This window comes from Sinocyclocheilus anshuiensis, unplaced genomic scaffold, assembly GCF_001515605.1.
Source record: "Sinocyclocheilus anshuiensis isolate Anshui unplaced genomic scaffold, SAMN03320099.WGS_v1.1 scaffold183, whole genome shotgun sequence".
In the NCBI taxonomy this organism is placed as follows: domain Eukaryota; kingdom Metazoa; phylum Chordata; class Actinopteri; order Cypriniformes; family Cyprinidae; genus Sinocyclocheilus; species Sinocyclocheilus anshuiensis.
Genome location: NW_015548309.1, coordinates 2,861,784 through 2,881,965, shown reverse-complemented (window position 1 = coordinate 2,881,965; position 20,182 = coordinate 2,861,784). Strand labels below are relative to the sequence as shown.

Genomic DNA, 20,182 nt, shown 5'->3' with positions numbered 1-20,182 from the left:
AATAAAAAGTGGGAAAAAATATTTATTTAAAACAAAACAAAATTTAAAATAAACATTTATAATGTAATAATAAAAAATGACACAGCTTTGTTTGAAGAAAAGGGAAGGTCAAAACACACATTTTGCCCTACATATTACCTATTTAGTTAACTAGTCTAAGTTTAGTCTTTAGTTAAATGCTTTGATCAGTGACTTTGAGGGTCTTAAATCACCTTTAAATGGGATCGAAACTACAACTGTTTGCAATTCGGAACTCTTAGCAAGATTTGCAACAAGAGTGCATTTTCAACATGGATTTTCAATGTTAAAATGAAACCACGAGTCCAAATGGATGCCTTCACACAGACAGTGAAAAAAGTCGAATTACTTTTTACCATGTACATTGATTTTTATGCTGTTTGCTCAGCAGAAAAACCTACAGACCAATAAGACTCAATATTTTTCTCATGTTTCTAGAACTCGAATTGATTCTGGAATGAAAAGGCACTTCACATCGATTGAACAGAAACGCAAAAGCACATCTCTCCTCGACAAGCTGCATGATTTGAAAATGTTGCAGGTTTAATACTTTACACTTCAGGTGTAGCACCATGAGCGAATGATAAAACATAGAAAGTTTTATCACTATTATGACAGAGGAGCACAAACAGACTTATATGAAAAGTTCATCCCTCCCAAATGACCTCAGCAGGTGCATCCTGTGACTCACGGATAAGACTGCTAACAAATGAACACATTCTCGATCACACAGGAAGTGTATCTACATGTACACACCTTGCAATTTTTCATGGTCCATCCGTGCTTCGACATCCTCACCTCAACAGCTCTACATGCACATTTTCACATTGGTGCAAATGTTACGTCCAAAAATAGGCAATGGTTCAGTGCAAACCACATTTATATGATGTACCAGTTCTAATTCGCTCATGTCGAGGAAACAAGTACATTTCCTAAGACTAAAGACATATGTAGATGCATGCATAGTTGCATGCTTTGTCCCATGCAGCATGGTTTTAAAATGCACTGAGCTACAGGTCACGTTTTTAAAGCATTGCCGCGGCTGTAAACGAAGGGGACAAAGAACTTGTGACAACGAGCAGAGGAAGTGTGGGTTCCTGTATGTGTGTGTAATGCATTTAAGTGTGTGCAGTCCTATTTCAAGACCCAAATTCAAACCAGTAGTCATGCCAACTAACGGTCATATAACAGTTGCTGTAGCAACAATCAGGAAATAAAATCAATGTGAGTTTCCTGGAAGATGGAAACTATATGTGAACACACAATGAGAATAGAGAGAAGATCAGCCTACAGCAAAAGACCAATAATAAATCGGCCTGCCATAAGGCACGGTTACTGCCAGCGACGGCACATTCATCCAAGGAGGCAACAGACAGACTGCTTGTGCAACCAAAACATCTGGGTCAGTAACGGAAAGACGGAGGGAGAAAATAGTCTCAGACGTACACAATACTGCCTGATGAATGCCACACACAAAAATGGCAAGAGCTTCTAAAACTTGCCAGTTAGAATCTGATTGGTTGGCTTTGTGGAATTTCTGGGAGTCAAGGCACGCTGGATTTGATCAGTCTGATTGGAAAAGTCACATTTGTCAAAGTAGAGCTAGGCTAAAGTATATAGCATCAAAAGCTTCAATTCGAGATTTATGGAGGAGGTGATTTGTTACTATTATAAGTAATTTTGAATGGTGAAGATACAAATTCAGTTTTAACATTGATAGCTTGCCAAAACACTACTCATTTACTAATTTATTTAGTGGACCAGACTTTATGCTGATAGCCAAATGTATACATAAGTCATATTACAGAGAATGTAATCTCACCTTAATATGTCATTTTCTTTCTTAGTTACACCACCATTCAAAAGTCAGTAAGATTTTCTTAAAAAAAAAAATAATAATAACAATACTTTTATTCATCAAGGATGCATTGAATTGATCAAAAGTGACTTTTATAATATTACAAAATATTTCTATTTCAAATAAATATTTTTCTTTTAAGCTTTATATTCATCAAAGAATCCTAAAAATGTATCATGGTGTCCACAAATATGAAGCAGCACAACTGTTTTCAACATTAATAATAGTAAATGTTTCTTGAGCAGCAAATCAGCATAGATTTACTCTACGGTGGTTATCATGCTAATGCATTGTAAGAACACAGTAAATCACAGCGCAGCACATGTCAGCTCCGCCCTGATGATTCCCTCCATGTGCTGCTCACCCTTCACGTCCGCTTTACATGCAAATGTGCCAAACAGACGCAGTTTCATTACAAGCTGCTCAAGTTTAAGATTTAAAGTTTTGTTTTAAGGAGGATGATACTGAACTGACCCTGTGAAACCAATTACAACTGATTAATGATGCTGAGATGAAAAATATTAACCTTATGAAGCTACTGCAGCATATTTGAAGCACACATTTATAGGCATGATCAAAACTTCACAATCTACTCCATACCTTCTGTCTCTGATTGATAGTTTAGAGTTTTTTTAGTGTAATTGTACAAACGACCAGCTTCAGCTGGAGCTTCTCGTGTCTTTCTGTTGTCAAATCTTGACTGGTTTTTATCAAGTAAACGTCAGAATAACTGCAGTAATATTTCCAGATGAACACTTACTGGACTGAAGCAGCTGGGCTTTACTTGATTCTCCATCAATCATGTTTTAGAGTCTCAAATCTGATCCTCAGGATCTTTTGAAGCTTTACTTTCACTGTTCTTCCCAAGCCTCCAGAACATCTCACATCTTCCGAGGAGCCTTTATTTCTTCATCTCTCAATCAGCACTGGATTGCATTGCATTACGTTTTGAAATTACAGAGCTTTGATCATAGTGCGAAAAATGTCTTTCTTAGCATTTTTGTCTTGTTTTCCAGTACAAACATCTAAACATTCATAAATCAAAATACATTTACTTGAGAAGCTAAATGACTTTGTTTTATGAAAAAATGTATCAAAATTAAGTGGGCTTTTGCTTAAAATGAGAAAAACAATATCTGCCAGTGGAGCAAGAAAAATAATCTTGTTTTCCCTTTGAATTAAGGTGATTTTTCTGACCCCATTGCCAGATATTTTTCTTATTTTAAGCAAAAACTAACAAATCTGATACATTTTTAAGTTATTTTGCTTCTCAAGTAAATGTATCTTGATTCAGAAGTGTTTAGATATTTGTACAAGAAAACAAGACAAATATTAGGTATGAAAGTCATGTTTTGCAGTGTAAGCATTTAAATATTATATAACTAATATAACTATAACTTTCTATATTTTGTCTAAATAAACTATTCTGTTTAAAAAAAATGGACTATTATTTCACATGTCAGGCTTTACAGGGTTAAGATTAATTTTAATAATATTACATGCATTTCTCAGACTTTAATTCTAATAAACATGCTTTTGGCATTATTATGGGCTCATGTGCATCCTGTGCCTGTTCTGTGTAAGAAAACAAGCAACATTAGCTAAATTGGTCCTTGACAATCTGTGCCATTTGTGTGTCCGTCTCCAATCTCAACCAACCAGAGCGCTGATCTTGATTCATCTCAAGAGAGGCTTTTGTCACGATGCAGTAACCTAGCAACAAATAACAACTATTACTATCTCAGAAAACATTTTCCCCAACAGGTTAACCACAGATTACAGTGGAGGAAACACTGTATTTACTGTCTGTTTTCATGGTTGTTTCTTTGTGTCAATGTCACAAACATTCATAAAATCACAGTCTAAATTGTGCAAACAACATCGATTGTGAAACTGTCGTCATTTCTGTTTCACTCTTTTTCATGCAACTACACAGGCTGTGTGGATCACAGACATTTAAGGTGAAGTTCATAACATCTACAGCCTCATATTAATTAAATGAGATGCTAATATGTTCCCAATCTCATATCATTCATCATGTGGCAGGAATGAGACGGGATGGCGTTCTAATAGGAAAGACGAAATCCAGATGTTTGGCTTCCTCGCATGAATATATTTATCTGCCATACTGTTTGAATTCAGAATGAGAGCCAAAGTGAACAGAGAGAGAGAGAGAGAGTAATAATGAGCAGAGAATCTGATTCGCGGCAGATTCATCTCAGAGCAGCTAAAAGCATCAGAATGAACACAGATGTACACAGTGTGAATTTGAGAACTCGCACATTACATGGAAATCTGATTCAGGCAAAGTATTATGATCATTTGCACTTCCACTGCTTAGTCACACTGGATCGACCAATCAGAAGCCAGGACTGAAACAACTGCATGTTGCGTTTAGTGGCTGATGTTAGTAGCGCAAGCTACACATTTTCTTATGAATTCTTAAAATAGACCGAGGTCAACCCATACAGTTTGGCATCAGTACTTTTTTTTCTGAAAGAAATTAATGCTTTTATTCATCAAGGATGCATTGAATTGATCAAAAGTGACTTTTATAATATTACAAAATATTTCTATTTCAAATAAATATTTTTCTTTTAAGCTTTATATTCATCAAAGAATCCTAAAAATGTATCATGGTGTCCACAAATATGAAGCAGCACAACTGTTTTCAACATTAATAATAGTAAATGTTTCTTGAGCAGCAAATCAGCATATTAGAATGATTTCTGAAGGATCATTGTGACACTGAAGACTGGAGTAATGCTGCTGAAAATTCAGCTTTACATCACAGGAATAAATTACATCTTAAAATACATTCAAACCGAAAACAAATATTTAAAATTGTAATAATACTTCACAATATTACTGTTTTTACCATATTTTTAATCAACTAAATGAAGCCTTGGTGAGCATAAAGGAGACTACTTTCAAAAACTTCCTGACCCCAAACTATTGATTGGTTGTGTATAGGAGCAAAAAATATGTAGATCTTGAAGCAAATATGATTTTCACCTGGCATGATGACATCAGAGAAGCCCAGTTTTTTGGTGATGGACACTCCTCTGGTAAAAAGCACCATATATTCTCTTCGCAGCTGTTCGATGTCGCCATGTAGCAACTGAAGTGCCACCGCCAGACCTAGATTGAACACGCACATCGAATTCATTTAAATTTTTTAAACAAAGACAGCATAACATGAGCTAATTACAGATGATTTTTCACAGCTTTCTTGAATCAATCACTTAATGAATGAACCTTGAATATTCACAGGTAATCACTACAGAGCACATGAATATTCATTAGAAAGCTCTGAATATTATAATCCTCCCACACTCGACTCTCTTATTTTGAGAGGTTGTGATAAATGTCAATTTTGCCTAATTGTATTCTGTCCAGAAGAGATTTGGCAGTGTTTCTGGTCAATATCCGAGTGGTTTGCATTTGTGTAAACTGCACTGCTTTTGTGACAATGGTAATGAATATTCACAAGTAATGATGTGAAAGTGATGCTACATACCGAAAAACACACTATCAGCCCAGAACTGCCTCTTGTAAAAATTTCTAACCACATGAAACTGACTGAAATTGATCCACGCCAACTATCGTCCACAACTTTACAGGAAATCATCTCTTTACACCAGAGTTATTATAGTTAAAACCATAAAACTTAGCAAAAAAAAAACACTAAAAGTATTGAAAGTATTTTAGTTACTTCTAAAAAAAAAAATCTCAATGATACTAAAATAACACTGCCTTACACGTCATTTCCAGCTATTTTTAACCTGTTTTCCTTGTCGTCTGAGCAGTCAGGTCAGAGTTTTGCTGAGCTTTGGAAAACTGGGCAGCTTAGGATGGAAAACAATGCAATGGCCCATCGGTACATGACAGTAAAATGATTAAGCAAACATGCATCAGGGTCTGTGCTACTGCAGCTCTTAATGATGCTCTGAAGCAGCGCTGAGGTTGATCATAAATACTCAATGGCAACGGCTTCATGTTGTATAGTCGCTGTTTGATGGCACAGGGTCAGAGAAGTGCTGGTGGAGAATTATTCAATTACTGAACTCGCACAACGTCTCCATTAATCACACAGACAGATTCAGAGCGTGCACGTGGGAATTGAGCCAAACTAACCTACCCAAACCCAAAATGTTACGTCAGTATAGCATGTATTCACTTCTCAGCAATTAGAAGACAATAATTAATAAAATGTTCTATGCAAATGATTTACATTTGAATACATAATGCATAGGATATTTAAGTCACTATATAAGACATTTATGGATGTCAAGGTTAAATATAAAATCAAGGCAAAATCTTTAATAAAAATGTAAATAAAATGAAATAAAAAGTAAACAAATTCAATTAAATAATTTAATTTAATAATATTAAGTTTAAATACAATCTGAATAAAAGTAATTAAATAATAAATGTCACTAAAACTAAACTAAATTCAATTAAATGTTAAGCGCCCTTTAGGATTGGCTCTAAATTAACAAAACTCCATTGGATTTTTTGATAAGTACTGTACTATATAAATATTCAGTAATCTCTAATGTACCATTGCTCTATGATTACAGTCCAAGTACAGTTAATTTATTTTCAGCCCATTATCATAATCATTATCATAATGTTTAATAAGGTCCTGATAAAGCTGTTTCTTTGTTCTGCTCAGCGTAACTGATGTGGTAGAGATTAATCTAATAGAAACATGATGAGTGTGTATCATAGTATGGACGTGATCTCATTTCCCACCGCATGAGCAGGCGTTTAACAAACCTGCACTGAATAATTTCATATGTTAGCAGAAATCACATCTTCATTCATTTGGATAAAATCTTGATGCAGCTTTTGTGAGCATTACTGTTCATTGTTTGGTGAATAAATGACTTTGAGTCAGTCATCATAATTAATGTATTCCCTGCTTTTGTGATGTGATTATTCAATATCTAACGGATGTAGAGGTGCTGCGTACATTTACTAGCCCTTCACAGAAAATGCAGAAATCGCAAAAAGCTGCAAATCTACCATCTGGATGCTTGTGCTTCTTTATGTGCTTCTTTATGTTTTTTTTCCCCTGCCGGAAAGAAATTTATTACCATGTGTAGCTGTTCGGATAAGCCACCCTCAGGGTCCTTTCATGCTTCTTCAGATCTAAAATTATTAACTTCTAGTCATCATGCAAATGAGGTTTCTGGGAGAGCAGAGCATCTTTATACCACTGCCAGATATGCTGGCAAACCGCGTACACAAGCATTATGCTGAAAATGGGGGTATTTAATTTAAGTGGAAATACACTTTTGAAGGTTTTATTTTTCCTGAAGTCCAAAGTTTCATGCACCAAAAACAGCCTTGATTGGGTTTTTATGACCATTTTCCAGCCTCTCTCCGACCTTTAGAATAAAAAAGGCTGTTATGTTACAGTACCTTTAAGACTATAAGCAAATGACCTCTTATATGTTGCTGGATATTAAAATAAATGCTGACATTTAAGCATGGGCGGACTTATGTTAATGGTATGATGTCATAACCATGGCAATTTCTGAGCCATTTACGAAAATTGTTTTCAATAAATTACTTGACTGAATCTCAGGCTTGTGACGGTTTTGTTACCTGTGTTGGAGCCTGAGAGGTTGTATCTGGAGTTGACTTTCTTAATGATGTTGTCGTGTATTTGACTCCAGTCACTTTCTGTGTTGCAACTGCAAAAAACAAGGACAATCAGAGTACTGGATTCAATCAGATTCATATCTGTGCAATCATATTAACAGCCCGAAGGACTGGCCACGAGCCAGCTGATAATGTGTGAACCAACAAAGATCTAGAGCAAAACACATCTGTCTGCCATCCAGTGCAAAGTAGGCCACAATATTACAGATCATTGAGACAGATTTCCATTTATATTTCAGATACCAACTCTTTAGATTAAAACCATTATACTTAATAGCATACAACACAGAAAACTTCCTCAACTTTCAAAATTTTTCTTAGGGAAAGTTATTAGCCAGTGACACTTGCCACCCAAAACAAAAAACATCAAATAAAAAAAATTAAAAAATTAAATTCTAAAATCATCTAAGACTATTTTCATCGAACAACTGGGCTAAATTTGTTTTAAAAAAGGTAAAAAATAATTTTTGTCATTTAAACTGATAAATTTGATATATAAAAGAATGTCTACTTACAAAAATAAAAAAAGATTAACATTTTTTTTCCTGTTGACAAATTACTAAACAAATCTTTTAGATAGTTTTCTGAACAAAGTTGTTGATGGATTATCTTTATTAAATAAATAAAAAAAAGGAAAAAAGCGGCTTGGAATTTATGACTTTTTTATTTATTTATTTTGGCGTTTCATGCCATGTTATCATCTAATACTGTTTTTTTTCCCACATCTTTACTTATTTATGCGTTTCATGCATTGTCATCATCTAAGACTATTTTCAAGGCAAATTTTTTCTGGACATCACAATTTTAAAATTCCCTTATATTCATAAATATATAATTGTAGAAAATTATTGAACATGAACATGATGGTGACTAGGCAACCAGGGGAAAGAGTAAGTTTGAAAACAGGAAGTCAGACTCAGTTTATTTCACGGTCCTGAGGCGTTATGCGGTTTGTGTGTGTGTGTGTGTGTGTGTGGAGGGTCACTTACGCATAGACCTTCAGCAGGTGGTCGTCTTTAGAGTCAGCAGTGAGAAGATCAGCGATGCTGACCACAGCACAGCCGAACGGACGTCTGTACTGCACATTACACGTGTTCTTCTTCTCTCCTGCACCCATCCTCCCTACACACACACACACATGAAACAATCAGCGCTCATCACACGTCTTCAGGCTCTTTGGAATCAGTAATTATTCAGTGAAGAAATATCGGCTTTTACCAATCCTAATGATGTGTACGATAATATACACGTCTTTTCTCAGGTCGCCGCTGCCCAGATCCTGAACAAAACAAACGATAGTTAATCAACACAGATTACTCTGCATGATTACTCTGGCAGTGATTTCATCTCAACACTCACCACAAAAAGTGTGCATTGTCTTTCGGTCTTCTCTGGAAACTTGGGCAGACCGTTTTTATTGAGTTTAACAAAGAACCTTTCACTGCAAAACAAAGAGAGAGAGCGAGAGAAATACTTTCAGTTTTATACAATGAGTTTATTCTGTACAAATGCAGTTTAAAAATACAGAGCTCTCAAGCAATTGCATTTTTAAAGTCCGTGAGGACAAAATACTGCATGTGTAATTTTTGGCACAGCAGATGCAATGCTGTTAAATTCACTTTGCCTAATAAAATATTTACCAAGCAAAATCTCATACAAAACAAAAACAACAAGTGACAAAACAAACCAAAATAAAACAAAACAAAACAACAAAAATATTTCAGGACATTAACACAGCAATACATTTTTTGTACTGCAGTAATACTATGATTTTTTTGATATGCACCACAGTAACACCATGTTTCTGGACGTACAAAATATGTTTTTTGGTCATGTACAAAATAAAATATCCATGCTTTTGTACATGTACCATGGTGATATCATGGTCATTTATTGGATACGTAACATGATATTATTTTAAAACTAAAACAAAGCACAAAAAAGTAATACCACAGTAATACCATGTTTTTACCATGCACATTTTTTTTTTTAAATAAATTGGTATTTCCAGCTGATACCGTCACTGTGCAACAGGGCTTTTTTGTGAGCTGCTGTATTTTTGAATATATGCATCTAGCAAATTACAGAAATATTCATGTAAAGCATGAGCTGTCAATACAAGAGAATAACGGGACAGACACATGTGTCCTTCACCCACCAACCTCATATTCCAGATACATGACTTTCACAGCTCCATGATAAAAAAGAGGAGCGGCCCTATAAATTAATCCCAACAGGAACAATAGCTGGCAATAGAAATCCAACAAAACGTACAGATCCAATCCGCTCAGGAATATACAGACATTCATGCACGGACTTGTATTAAACCGGCCCTTCACACAAACACCATGTAATTAACTCGGCATTGTTGCGATCCCAGCGTCCCATTGGCAGAGGCAGGAGCACAAAGGCTGTTTTGGCCTTTGACATGCAGCTGCACGGCTGCGATGGCTTTCTGAAGAAGGGTCTGTGGACACTGGGATACTGCTATCAGCAGATATCATGCCAACATTTCCATAACACACAGACGGGCGGCTTTCTTTCACTCTCGCCCCAGTATTTGATATTTCCTCCCTTGATGCTGGGGATTGAAACACGACAAGTTCAAATGGGACACCGATACGAGCCCACCCTCCTCCCGCCGGATAAATCTGGATAAATCGGCATGGCCGGAAAAGTGATCCCTGTATGTCTGGGTGGATATATTAAGCGTGCCACAAAACGGTCCTGTGGGAACAGAGGGGGAGCCGTTACCCAGAAAGCTGTCAATCAGCACTTTGTACACATCATGTGGCAAAAATGAAGTGAAACACAGATAGACTCTTTCACAAACACTTGACTTGACACAAGGGGCTTTTGGTGGCAGCGCTCAGACTGTCTAAAGAAAAATGAATACAAACAGCACCCTCGTCTTTTTGTAACAGCACTCGCTGTCCGTGCGCCGCTAGAAATGGGTATAACTGGTAACATGAGCTGAATAACACTAGGACTGATGCTGAATCACTCCACTCAAAGAAATGCAGCAGTTAAAAAAAAAAATTATAATAAAATAAAATAAAAATTCAACTTAGTTTGTAAATTAGAAAACAACTTTGTTTATTTAAAAAAAATAATAATAATAATAGTATATAAAAATAATAGATTAATATAATATGATACAAATACACTTTATAAGAAATTATTCTTATAAATGTTAATAAGAAAAAGAAAATTGTATATAACAAATTCATATAATAATAGATTAATGTAATAATGAGTTTATAATAGCTCTCTTTTGACTTTTTTTATTGTAATAATTGAAGGAAGTTAATTTAGCAAGATGCTAAATTACAGACAAACAGAAATAAAAATGAAATAAGTCATAAATAAACAAAATAATATTAGTATGCAACAACACGGTATATCTCCAAAAAGTATCATATATTAAACCAAATACATACATAAACAAATAAATTATCTTCCTCCTCCTGCATTTCTTCTCTTAGCTTCCTTCCTAGGCTAGTTTCATCAATTCAGCAATAAATTCATTGCTTTTGTTGCTCTTTTGTAAGCTGCTTTGGATAAAAGCATCTGGTAAATGCATAAATGTAGATGTTTCTTGCATACATTCTTACATCAGTAATGTGCAGTAATGTGTGTAACGTGTGTAACAACAGCACATTAAATGCATTTAGTGTAAAATATACAAATTGGGATACAGCCCTAGTGATTCCCGGGAATCTGGGCAGCAGTGTGATTAAATCCACAGGAGCTGTCAGGATGGACATTGAGCAGATTTGAAGCCGCAGGCTAGTCTGGCAGAGGCTGGGGGGGGGGAAAAAAGGGAGCCACCATTCTATATAGAAACAAAAAAGAAGAATAATTAACTGGAAACCAGCCAACTAACCAGGTAGGGAAATCAGAGCCACATTAATATTCTCCTTTAAGACTACAGACAGGGACTGAGGGAAAAAAACTCCAATCAATGAACAGTGGGAAAACATTGAGACAATGTGAGCAAACGCCAGCGAGCAGCTGCTGAGACGGTTACAGTCTGTAATTAACCATTAGATGAGATAAACAGGTACACACACACACACACACAGAAGAAAAAACATCTGAATGCTCTCACAGCCTCCACTGCAGGTGTGTTTCCCTGATGAAAACTGTTTATTTGTTTTTCATCTGTCTGCCAGTGGCCAGGAACAAACACAGGATGAAGTTCATGTAATGAGGTTATGATTGAAGAGCACATCCTGGATACAAATAGGATATTTTACCACAAAAGGACTTTTATTATAACATTGCTATCAAAGCTCGTTTAGGCCACAGGATTAAAAAACAAAACAAAAACTGTAACGCCGACTTCTTATCTCACAATTCAGACATTTTTTTTTCGTGCAATTCTGAGTTTATAGAATTCAGAATTGTGAGATATAAATGCAGAAAAACACAACTGCGAGAAAAAAGTCAGAATTGTGTCTCAATTACCTTTTTATTTCTTTATTATGTGGTGGAAACAGGCTTTCATTAGAAAATGGAAATGTTTCCAAACATCAAATCAGCATATTCGAATTTCACAATATTACTACTTTTACTGTATTTTTGATCAAATAAATGCAGTCTTTGTGAGCAGAAGAATCGTCTTTCAAAAACATTTTAAAAATCTTACCGACCCCAAACATTTGAATGGTAGTGCACCAGTGTAAATCTATATTTATAATACATTTATAACCATGTATACATGATTGGTTAGACGCTCACCTGAGCGGTTTGTTCTCTCGACTATCATAGATGAAGAAGAAGACCTCCAGGTCTTCACCCAGGTTTGAGCTCATCAGACTCTTCAAATGGACAAACAGGTGATGTGTGCTGACAGGAGTTGGAGTTTCCTTCTTCCGTTGCCGATTCTCCATCTATCCATCCAAACACATACAGGTGATTACATGTGATGCATCCATTTTTTCAATAAAGCAAGACATAAAAGTGACCCAGTAACACAATGCATATGAAGACTTTGCATTGTGATTTTCTTTTTTAACACCAAGAAAAGCAGGAAAAGCTGTGCATAATATCCTCAGAAATGCATTGAATATTCCACTGAATTCCAGCGCCTCCATGTTCACATCACGACTACTTTACAGCCAGCCAAATCTAATTTGTTTCAGTTAATATGCTCCTTTCTTTGCAATGACACCACAGAGTGCAATGTCAAATGCACACACACACCCTCACATGCATTGCATATCACTGCACACAGGCTTAATTTAAGTGCACATTCACACCGTTTTTGTGTAACAAACACACTTCTCATATGGGAGCATCAGTTATTGGACCGTGTGAGTCGTTGAACCGCACCGCATTCTGATTGCACATCTCTGTGTGAGGACACTGAGATCTGAACAGGCGTGATGTGAAATATAAAAAGACCAACGGGAAGTACATGTGCTCTATTCTCTGTGTATGCATGAGGAGGAGAGAGACAAACACTAATGAACACACTTTAATTTAAAAAGTTGGTCTAATACTAACCAATTAAATTAAAACAATGACATGTAGCCTGTAAGTATTTCTCACTTAATTAGCACTGGAAGTTTTGCAAGCAATTATTCAAGTAAATTGACAGTCATTAGTATTAATGTGTCCCAAGTTATGTTAAAAAGAGTACATCAGTGGTGTGCTGATAAGAATGTTTTTTTTTGGCTAGTATTACCCACAATCCCCTGCAAAACAGAAAATGAGGAGAATGCAATGAAAAGTTTGCAATTATAAAAAAAGCTACATTCATAGTTTTTAAATGCATGAACATAATAATGCAATAAATAATAAATAATAATGTATTTTAAGGTAATGCGTTTAATTAGATCCTAACACATGTAAAATAATTACGGTATGTAAAAGGGTAAATAATTAAATGCATCCAAAACAAATTAAAAATAAAAAAAAATAAAAAAACTTTATGTAAATGTCAAACCATTTTTTATTCATACAACTGTTATAATTATGAAATAATTATTTTAAATAATAATAATAATAGTACTGTAATAGTATTATACTTTATACAACTGATATAATTATGAAAAAAATATTTAAATAATATTGAGTTGTATGAATAAAAACAAAGGTATTGAAGTATCATAATAACAGAAGTAAAAAATTAATCAAAGAGAGCAGTAGTTCCTCCTTCACGAGAAATAACGCTAACAGAAACTCAAATAACAGAGTTTTAATGGGAATGAATAGGCTAAAAAGATAAAGCACTGGAATTTCAATAAGGACTTTATTCCCTGTTTGGCAGGCCAGAAGGTTCTGGACTCTAAACCGCTTACTTTCACATCATGAACTCCAAACAAAGACCACCTGTGCTCTGATAATGCATGTGTGGGGTAATAATTATCATGAATAATCAACCAAACCAAACCACCAAGTAAGAAAAACCTCAAGAATGACAATGCACCACTAAAAAGTGAAAACATTCTTGGTATCTGCTCCTAAAATTGACTAAATCATACTGATAAAGAAAAAAATAGTATTGGCTGATACAGATTTATAGTTCTTTGCCATGTTTTCCCACTTCCAATCTCCCAGTTTCTTTCACATACACTCTTTTGTGTTGATGTCTGAATCCTCAGCACTAATTAAAGTGTGTGTGGTGAGACTGTGGCCTGATTCACTCCCACACTATTCATCACAACACTCTGGGTATGTGTCACAGATAATGAGCTCAGTCTAAACACACACCAAACGCCTGCTATTCAATCACAGCTAAACTAGACCATCATAGCACAAAATAACCCAAATAAATCAATAATGGCTGCCAAGAACTTCCTTTTTTAGCATCGATAGTCATTCATCATAAATGCCAGTTCTAAGTTTAAACAAGATCTGTTAATAAAGCTGTCATAACTTTTGAGTTCAAATTATTTTTTGGCCGTCAGCAATTAGCAGGTTGCAAACATCCACATCGTGTTTTATTGCATATGCAGCTGATGGCAAAAAGCTCCACTTAAACCACAGATAAGGTGCGGTAATGTAGTCCGGCTGCCAGTACTGGGACACTTCAGGTCACTTTAGCTGAGGTAATGCTCCACATAACTTAATTATATCACAGTAGAGGCTCCCCGCTGTCAACAACCCCTCCAGACTGCAACCAGACTTCCACATCCATGGCGGCAGTAATTTTCTGCGGCGTATCTTGTCTGTGCGGTTCAGAATTACTGTCATTTTCCCCATGGGGCCTGTTCCGCGAGCTGATGGGAGGCCTTCATCGCAGGCCTCTTGCATTTAACGGAATGGATAAGTGTCTAAATCAGGGATGGAGAGAAATCTTGACAATCGACTCAGGAACGAGGTTGTTGTGGTAAGGAAGCAAAACAGACGTACCAGCCGGTAGAGCTCGGTGACGCTGATTTCATCCGGGTCCACCATGCTGAACTCCCTCCTGGGTACCAGGTCCAAACCCAGCTGCCTGTGAAAGATGAATATAATTCAAGCATTACAAGTCTATGTCCAACATGTTTCAGCATATCATACAAGCGTAAATGCTGCATAAATTCACAATTAAAACCCAATCAGAAAGTATCTGTTATTGGAGTTATGTGGAGCTAGGGGCTATAAAACAATTACAAACCAAGCAAAAAACCAAGATCCTGCTGCTTATCGCTGCCAGTTAGTACAAAATCTCCTGGAAGAAATTAATAATTTAGGCCACCGGAAATCAAAATAGTTAAATAAGAAATTATAATTCGCATAAATAAAATGAAGAAAATGTAGGCCTATATGTCTAGATGTTTTACTTGAGTGAGTATTTTTGTAATTTTGCAATATTTCTGTGGTGATTCTAATAAGATTATCATTACTGGAATGAATTAATTTACTTTTATTTAAACCAGCATAAAATATAGACAGTACAACAAATAATACAAAGATAAATAAATATTTAACTTTGCATTATCGTTTAAAAGTTTGGGGTCAGTATGATTATTTTTTTTTTTTTTACTAAATATTTCTATTTACAAAAAATATGTAATAATAATGCTTACTTATTTTTTAAAAAAAGGTATGTTTCCACAAAAATATTAAGCAGCACAACTGTTTTCAACATTGATAATAATAAGAAATGATTTCTGAAGGATTATTTGACACCGAAGACTGGAGCAAAAATCAGCATCGCATCACTAGAATAAATTACATGTTTCGCTTTCACAACGAAGCACACAGCGTCTTCACTACATGGCGGCAGCGGCAACAACAATACTACAGCGAGAATAAAAGCACTCCAAAGAGAAAGGAAAAAATGAAATCGCATCATATGACCCCTTTAATAAAGAAAACAATTATTTTAAACCATAATAATCTGTCAATTTTGCTGTTTTTACTGTATTTTAAAACAAATAAATGCAGTCTTGCTGAGCATCACAGACTTCTTTTTGTTCTTCTTTACAAAAACATTAAACAACCTTACCTACCCTATAGTCTTTTAAACAGTAGGGAATTTTAATATTTTATTTATACTTATTCATAAATAATATCCATCTTAAAACAATGGCAAGTTTTGGCGAATTAATGTAAAAACTATTTTAATGCAAATATGCTGAATTGTCACAAAAATAAATGCCAAATGCAAAAATAAATAAAAAATCTTAGGCTTCAATCTCTTCATGTAGAATGCAATATAATTAATATTCACATAAATCACGCTATCTGATGTTTAATAAACTCTTATGTGGAGCTGGAGAGCTGGAGCTTTGAGATTTCACTTATGTTTCTTTCATATTTGTGTGAAATATGACCTGAACGTGTTTGTGACAGGCGTTTTGCTTTAACACATCGCACAGGTGATCCAGTACTCACTCATTGCCCCAGTCCAGACGTGCCGTGATGTGCTGTTTGACGTCCCTCATGCGGTCGTGGGTCAGGTGACCCACCAGTACCTGCCGTCTGAGGTCCAAAATCTCATTCATCACGTGCCACAGTCTGTGAAACAGATCTCCTTCATTTTTCTTTGGGGATAAACAAAAAGACAGGAAAGATAAACTTGAAATGTTGAAGATACAACTTTAATAAGGAGGTTAGCACTCAAATATAATGACCCGGTGTAAAAAATAACTCAAAAACAGTCCCCCCACAACAACAGCTTAAATACAAATAATATATTCAGAGTTCACGAAGTCAGCTTCTGGCTGTGGGCGGACTGCTGTGTTTGTGTAAACGGTATTTACCACAAAGAGCTGCTTCCACATGGCGCCCCAGTCCCTCAGGGTGGACGTCATCTCCGTAATGACAGAGTCTTCGGTCGGCACTACCGTCTCAAACTGCCTGTGAGTCAAATGTGGGTGGCACACAGTGCAACAGATATGAGATACACCTCATCTGCTTCTGCCGATGCTACACTGTTCGTTAATCAAAGGAGAAAGCAGATGTACAGTGGAGCGCTGGTGCTTTCCTTCTGTTTGCCATCGCTACATTCATTAGCATTATATTCAGGCAGAGCAGGCTCACGACAGATGTCTGTGCACCAACAAAATGTCAAAATATGGTTTCGTAAAATCCAGAACACCACTTATATTGTATGGATGCAGAATATGGAAGAAGCTAAAACAATTACATGGCCAGATATGTATGAATTACGGCTGGGTGATTTTTCTGTTTATATCGATTAAGTCGAATGTAATGTTTTGCCACAATTTTAGTTTATTATATTATATTATATTATATTATATGATATATTATGATTAATTGAAAAATTATTAATTAATATAGCATCATAGGTTATTTTGTGTGGTTCATGTGTAATTTTAATCATTATATTATATTATATTATATTATATTATATTATATTATATTATATTATATTATATTATAATACTGTTAATACTGGTTTATATTTATATATTTTCATTATAGCTCATGATTGCAAATTTATGAAACCTACATATTTATTTCTAACAAAACAAAAATATTAAAGTTTTCAAACAAAAGAGATTCATTGTACTTACATCAATTTTCACTTTCAGATAAAAAAACAATTATGCATTTTTCATGCTGCAATAGTTTGTCAATAGGTGTACATGTTGATGTTTATCAACAAAATTCAGTCCCAACAGTGTGTGAGATATGAGGAAAGGCTAAATATATTTTACAAAATTTTTCATTTTTCTGAAAAATCCAAAACAAATCAGATGGTTTAGTGGTGCATGGGAACACATTGGAACAACATTTTCTTGGAGACTGCAAACAATAAGTTAAAGTGGCTGTATTGCAGTAACAATAGCGAACAGATGTGTAAAATGTGCATGTTTGCACTTTACACAGACATGCCAGATATCTGAAATTACACAAATGTTACTAATATCATGGGGGGAGATTTACTACAGTAAATACTGAAACAGCATATGAATATGTTATTTTCTTAAACTCACCCTTTATTCTTGATATGAGCATTCTTCAGATGGATGTAGCTGCATGGGAAAATGCCCTAAAATGAAAGACAGATAAACAGATAAATAAACCAAATACTGTCATCATTTACTTTTTTTTTTTTTTTTTTTTTTTTTCAAAAAAAAAAAAAAAAAAAAAAAAAAAAAAAAAAAAAAAAAAAACAAGTCTACTAATAATCAAGGGAGCAAACAGACAGAAATAATGCAAGATATTGGATTTGATCCGTGTGTTTCGGCTGACGGTGTTGCTGTGATATTTCAGGAACTAAAAATAGCATCCCACACAGACACGACTGATAAAAGACAAAGAGACAGTTGCTTACCTTGGCATTCGGGTTCTTGAGGACGAATCCTCTGTACCAACCTGAAACACACAACATTTCAGTGACTTTCATCTTTAATATTGGCCTAATGTTTCCAGACTGAGCCTTATCATGAAGCTACTTTTCATAGGATGTTATCTAACAAAACACAGTAAGAAATTATGGAAATGTTCTTAAATTAGTTCAAAAAGGGCAAATCTATGCTTATTTAAAGGGACAGTTCACCTCAAAATTTAAATTCTGTCATCATTTACTCACCCTCAAGTTGTTACAAACCTGTACGAGTTTCTTTCTTCTGTTGAACACAAAAGACGATATTTTGAAGAATGCTGGTAACCAATTTACGGTAGCCATTGACTTCCATAGTATGGAAGTCAATACTATGGAAGTCAGTGGCTACTGTCAACTTCAGGGTGAGCAAATTATGACGGAGTTTTAATTTTTGGGTGAATATCCCTTTAAGTATGTTAAATCTGACAGAATTAAGATGTGTGTGCAGTGAATGGATATTAAAAATGCTTCTTTCCATTAAGAGATATTGAATATCTCAAACATCCAACCATATAACACTGAAGATAGCATCTAGAGTAATAAAATGGCAATTGTAGCATTTGTTTCACCAAAGATTTACAATGTACAACACAAATGCTTGTTAAACACCTTTTATCACTTACTGTAGGAACCTAGTGGCATATTTTATTGTATTTACACAACTGACACCCACTCTATCAGTCTCATTCTTGCACACTGGCCAACTAACCAAACTAATCAACAAGATTCGACTCTGCTCTACCACAGATGTGAACATCTCCAGCACTGATAAATAGAGCCCAACCGATATATCGTTTTGCCGATATTATCGGCCGATATGAGCCTGTCGCAGATATATCGGTATCGGCGAATATGCCGCCGATATAAACATTTTTTTTTACAGAACATATAACGCAGATTAAATGCTTCTGATCGGTGTAATTACTTCGTTTGTCCAGCAGAGCACGCTCCATTGTTTGCTACTGGCGACCCAGGTCAGTGTAGTGTAGAGATGCGCGGATGAGCTCAAACTTCACCCGAGTCCGCTGCTTCAAATTATTCGCCACCCACTCGCACCTATATTTGATCATCACATTACAATGATTCTAATTCTTAGTTTTGCAATGATGATATGATGAATGGATGGTTCATTTTTAACAGCAGATTCAGTGAGACTAGAGCTGATCTGCGCATCATGGCACGCGTCTGCGGCGCATTAAAGCCTGTGTTACGGCCACCGGAGCTGATCGCGGCCACTTAGTCAATGCGGCCTAGAACTCATGCTTATTACATCGGTCACATCACGCAAGGCGACAAAATACAATAGAACTCTCAATTGCCACTCGCGTCCGGTGTAGAATAGAACCCATTATAATCAGTGATGTTGTCTACACTCGATCAAAGTCCTTTTAAGGGTATTCTATTGCCTTTGACTGGATGCAGTAAACTGATGCCCCGTTCTATTTATGACGTGCGTCAGTACAGTCAGTAACGTAGCAGATTGAAAAGTTAGTATCTTTCTGCAGTCCAATAGACGGCAGTGCGGTGGTGGCTTGAGTCTGTTGAATGGTGCTTTAACACTATATTGTCACCTAGTTGGACAGACTCAATGCCAAGTAAATAAACAACAATGTCCCCGTCTTTTACTCTCACAATGAGTTTATCATATTCTGAATATTAAACTGCAAAAAGACTTATTTAAATACGAATCCTCATGTTCTGCATGTTCATTTGATTATCAGAAAATACACAACACAGAATTGGTGAAAAAATATTCATTATTATTATTTATTCGTTTTAGATGTTTACATTTGGAAAAGCTGTGCTTCCTGCATAAACCTGCCCCTGTTGGTTTGGCAGTA

At 35.5% G+C, this 20,182-nt stretch overlaps 1 protein-coding gene across 1 annotated transcript in view; it reads right to left on the bottom strand.

Moving 5' to 3' along the window:
* Positions 1–20,182, bottom strand: part of dock4b (dedicator of cytokinesis 4b) — a 102,425-nt gene that overhangs the window by 47,802 nt on the left and 34,441 nt on the right. The window contains exons 3-13 of the mRNA XM_016444162.1: positions 18,291–18,331; positions 17,950–18,005; positions 16,750–16,846; positions 16,382–16,530; positions 14,912–14,996; positions 12,293–12,444; positions 8,909–8,990; positions 8,768–8,828; positions 8,539–8,671; positions 7,493–7,581; positions 4,892–5,017 (exon numbers count right to left, since the gene is read on the bottom strand). Coding sequence (XP_016299648.1) covers positions 4,892–5,017; positions 7,493–7,581; positions 8,539–8,671; positions 8,768–8,828; positions 8,909–8,990; positions 12,293–12,444; positions 14,912–14,996; positions 16,382–16,530; positions 16,750–16,846; positions 17,950–18,005; positions 18,291–18,331 — 1,071 coding nt within the window. The remainder of the gene's footprint in view (positions 1–4,891; positions 5,018–7,492; positions 7,582–8,538; positions 8,672–8,767; positions 8,829–8,908; positions 8,991–12,292; positions 12,445–14,911; positions 14,997–16,381; positions 16,531–16,749; positions 16,847–17,949; positions 18,006–18,290; positions 18,332–20,182) is intronic.